The sequence below is a fragment of the Sinocyclocheilus rhinocerous genome, unplaced genomic scaffold (genome assembly GCF_001515625.1).
Source record: "Sinocyclocheilus rhinocerous isolate Xijiao unplaced genomic scaffold, SAMN03320098_v1.1 scaffold2568, whole genome shotgun sequence".
NCBI lineage: Eukaryota > Metazoa > Chordata > Actinopteri > Cypriniformes > Cyprinidae > Sinocyclocheilus > Sinocyclocheilus rhinocerous.
The window spans coordinates 14268-18055 of record NW_015626370.1 but is presented as its reverse complement, the minus strand read 5'-3'; the positions used below and the strand labels follow the sequence as shown (position 1 = coordinate 18055).

General features: G+C 37.9%; 1 protein-coding gene across 1 annotated transcript in view; it reads right to left on the bottom strand.

The window, feature by feature from the left end:
- LOC107712398 (apoptosis-resistant E3 ubiquitin protein ligase 1-like) overlaps positions 1-3788 on the bottom strand; it is a 41371-nt gene that overhangs the window by 31554 nt on the left and 6029 nt on the right. The window contains exons 2-3 of the mRNA XM_016517638.1: positions 1537-1763; positions 1181-1418 (exon numbers count right to left, since the gene is read on the bottom strand). Coding sequence (XP_016373124.1) covers positions 1181-1418; positions 1537-1763 — 465 coding nt within the window. The remainder of the gene's footprint in view (positions 1-1180; positions 1419-1536; positions 1764-3788) is intronic.

The following is a 3788-nucleotide window of genomic DNA, read 5'->3' as shown; positions in this document are numbered from 1 at the left end:
GAGAAGAAAAGGTGAACGCTACCATGAGTCCTGTGACGTGCCAACAGTGAAGCATCCTGAGACCATCCATGTGTGGGTTGCTTTTCAACCAGGGGAGAGGGCACTCTCATAATTCTGCCCAAAAACACTGCCATGAATAAAAAATGGTATCAAAACGTTCGGCAAGAGTGACTTCTTCCAACAATCCATGAGCAATTTGGTGATGATACGTGCATTTTCATGAAGAACAAGGGTCAACACTGTAAATATTGGCTCATTATATTTTTTGCCAATAAAAGCCTTTAAAACGTATGATATGCTTATCATTGTTTTTCAGTATACCATAGAAACATGTGGAAAAATAATCTACAAATACTGAAGCAGCAAACTTTGCAAAACACATTTATGTTACTGCCAAAACTTTTGGCCATGACTGTAGATGCCATTTTTAAACTCTGAATCTTCAGAAACTTATATTACAAGCTTACATTTGTAAATTATTACAATCTCTGGGGAGTTAAAATTTTTTTACTGCAATTTTATGTAGTGTCCTACATAATTTGTATTTTGTAAGAAGCATGCGTTTGAGGAATCATGATCAACTGAACTGGGCATTAATGTAAGACATGTCAATTTTAATAATGTCAACAATTGCCAGCTCTTACAAATGCTTGTCTACAGGGATATATGGCTGCAAAACAAACAGTACACTCCATAAATGTTAAAATGCAAGACTGTAAGCATGACCAAAAAACAAAGTGTTGAGTTGAGAAGTGTCAAATATGACCTTTCATTAGTATATACGCTGCTCAAAAAAATTAAGGGAACACTTAAATTACACACTGGATCTCGATGAATGAAATACTGAAGTTGAAAATCTTTCCTAATTCGTTTAGAACAAATGTATGTGACAATGGTCAATGGAAACCAAACTCATTAACCCACTAAGGGCTAGATTAAAAAAAAAAATCACACAGAAACGTGCATGAATTTCATCAAAGCTGTATTAAAAGCAGAAGGTCTTTCAACCAAGTACTATATGAGGGTTGTGGGTTGTAAAATAGTTTATATTCCTAGAGTTTTATAAATGGTGTATGCTAATTCTGACATTTAGGATGAAACCTTGTATACGAGGTCCCTCATTCCAAACACAGAGAGCATTAGAAAAGTAAGAATTTCGGAATCTGTACTTGCATTTTACCTGGTTGGAATATCTTGTAGTAAGGGCTGTAAGCCACATTCAGGCCTCCAAGTTTGACAGCTACTTCATAGCGTCCAGCCTTACGCACAGTGAAGGCCACTTTGACTACATTAGACTCGGGCTCCTGAAGGACCTCCTGGGTCACAGGGACTTCTAAAGCCAGCTCTATGTGAGTGATGTTCACCCTCAATCCCACAGGTCTGTGTGCAGGAAAAGGCTGGCCATTTTTGTAAAAGAGCTGGGAGGGGGATTTCAAAACAACTAATAAATACATAAAACTGTAGTCATTTTAACTGAGTCAGTACAGACTATACAACATGAAAAAAACTTTTTGAGAAAAACTTGTGATTGGTCACCTGCACTCGGAAACTCATGGTTTGACCCACTTCCTGTGGCTCTTTCCAGTCCCAGGAGACCTTGCATGAGCGTGGGTCCAAATAATTACCCCGCACATAGTCATAGATACTGCGGTCCCCATGTCGGGCAGGGTCATCATTCTGTAAGAAGCTGACCACACGAGCAGCAAGCTCACACAGAAATTTGATGGTAAAGACGAATGCGATGATGGAAACAGTTATTCCACCTAAAGAGAGTATATGAGTCTTAAAATACTGACAATTAATAAACGTAAAAGATAACATGTTTAGGGACCAATTCTCACCATTAATTAGTTGCTTTTTAGCATGCATATTACTAGCATATTGGTTGTTATAAAGCACTTATTAATGCCTTATTTTGCATTACCATAATTTAGAGATCCCTTAATCCTACCCCACTTAACAACTACCTTACTAATTATTAATAAGGAACAAATTTAATAGTTTACTGAGGAAAAGTCATAGTTAAGAGTTAGCTCATAGTGAGAACTGGTCCCCAAACTATAGGTATTTTCCCAGACAATCCAAGAAAATGAAACATATAACATAAAAAGAAATGTTAGTACAAATGTAATCATGTAATCAGAGCAAAAGTGTTTAACTAACTGAAATCTGTATCGTTTACTCTAAAATGGTATGATTGTATTTCTTTTGTAGAACACATAAGGATTTTTTTTTTATGAGTGCTTACTTCTCTCTTTTCCATACAGCAAAATAATACAATGACCAGAGGTTGTGAAACTCCAAAAAGGTGTGTGTGGGTGTGTGTGTGTGTGTGTGTGTGTGTTTGTGTGTGTGTGTGTGTGTGTGTGTGAGAATGAATATGAAATGTATAAACAATGAAATAACTTCAATTGATGGTTAACAAGGAATATCTGATATTTCAGAGATGAGTACTACTAAACCTGTAGCTAACAGAAAGTACTAAGGTGCTTTTCAACCATTAAATGTTGCACAGGATCACTGCATCTCAGACCAAAACAAACATGCCAACGTGTAAAAACACAATATATAATGAAATTTAGATACCTTTGGCTTTTGTAAACAATATCAAGTGATGTGGTAAGCATTATGGTAATACAGAAACATGGCATGTGGAAGTTGGCCTTCAGCAAAAAGCGTTGTACTGCACATCTTGTTTTTACAGAGCAGTGTGGGAGTTCGCTCTCGTAGCCTCCTATAAATGCGGGGAGGGCCAACACTTTCAAAGGGAGGGATACAATAACAAACACGAAACAACGAAAAACTAAACAGAAAAGCTTGGATTACAACACAGAGACGTTAGATTTCACTCTCTGCTAAGAATGCCATTACGACACTATATCTTTATTAGGGTTGCCCCCGACTAAAGATTTTTCTGGTCGACTAGTAGTCGTTCATTTAAAGCATTAGTTGACTAATCGCACGTTTCCATCATGTAAGCCAAAGTAACAGCGTTTACAAGGTGTTTGGTTTCATTTCTTTGACACGTTCAATACTATGCCTGTGCATAGCCATGATTTAGCTCGTAGTCAGAGCGGCTATCTGTAGCCCACTTATAGTCAAACCTGATTCACTGTAGTTTTTGGCCAGGCAGCGCATGAGATGGTTGATATCCCATCATATTCGCAGTGTCAATAATATCTACAAAGACATAAGTGTCATTTAATGACATGGTCTATATGTAGCCAGGATTTAGCTCTAAATTGGACGGGCTACATGTAGTCTGCTTTTAGCCCACCTGGCGAAATCGAGGCAATCTGTGGTGTAATTTTAACGGCTTGGCTATAGCCCTATACCAGTAACCAGACCAGCGATGAGTAGGGGTGCTCCGATTGATCGGCTACCGATCACTATCGGCCAATAATCACGTTGGGATTAAGTTGAGACGTAATTTCACAAACACCACCGCACGCGCTCTCTTTCTCTCTCAAAATACGCAAATGGCTTCAAATCGCCACACATCGCGTCTGTCTATAAGCGAGCTGCACGTAAATGCAAAATTAAAATGCATTGAATAATGTGTTGTTTATATTTGTGTTTAAATATGTCTGTGAAAGATTATATTACTGTACTGTGTAAAAAAAAAAAAAGAATTGCTATGCTGAAAAAGCATTTTCAGTGACAGTGTTTGGATTTGAAATCAAAATAATGGATAAATGTTGTGTTTGTGGTAAACAGCCACGGATCAGTAGTGGACTCCTGTGTGAAAGCTGCTTCCCCTCTCACAAGAGTCACCTAAGAGGGGAATT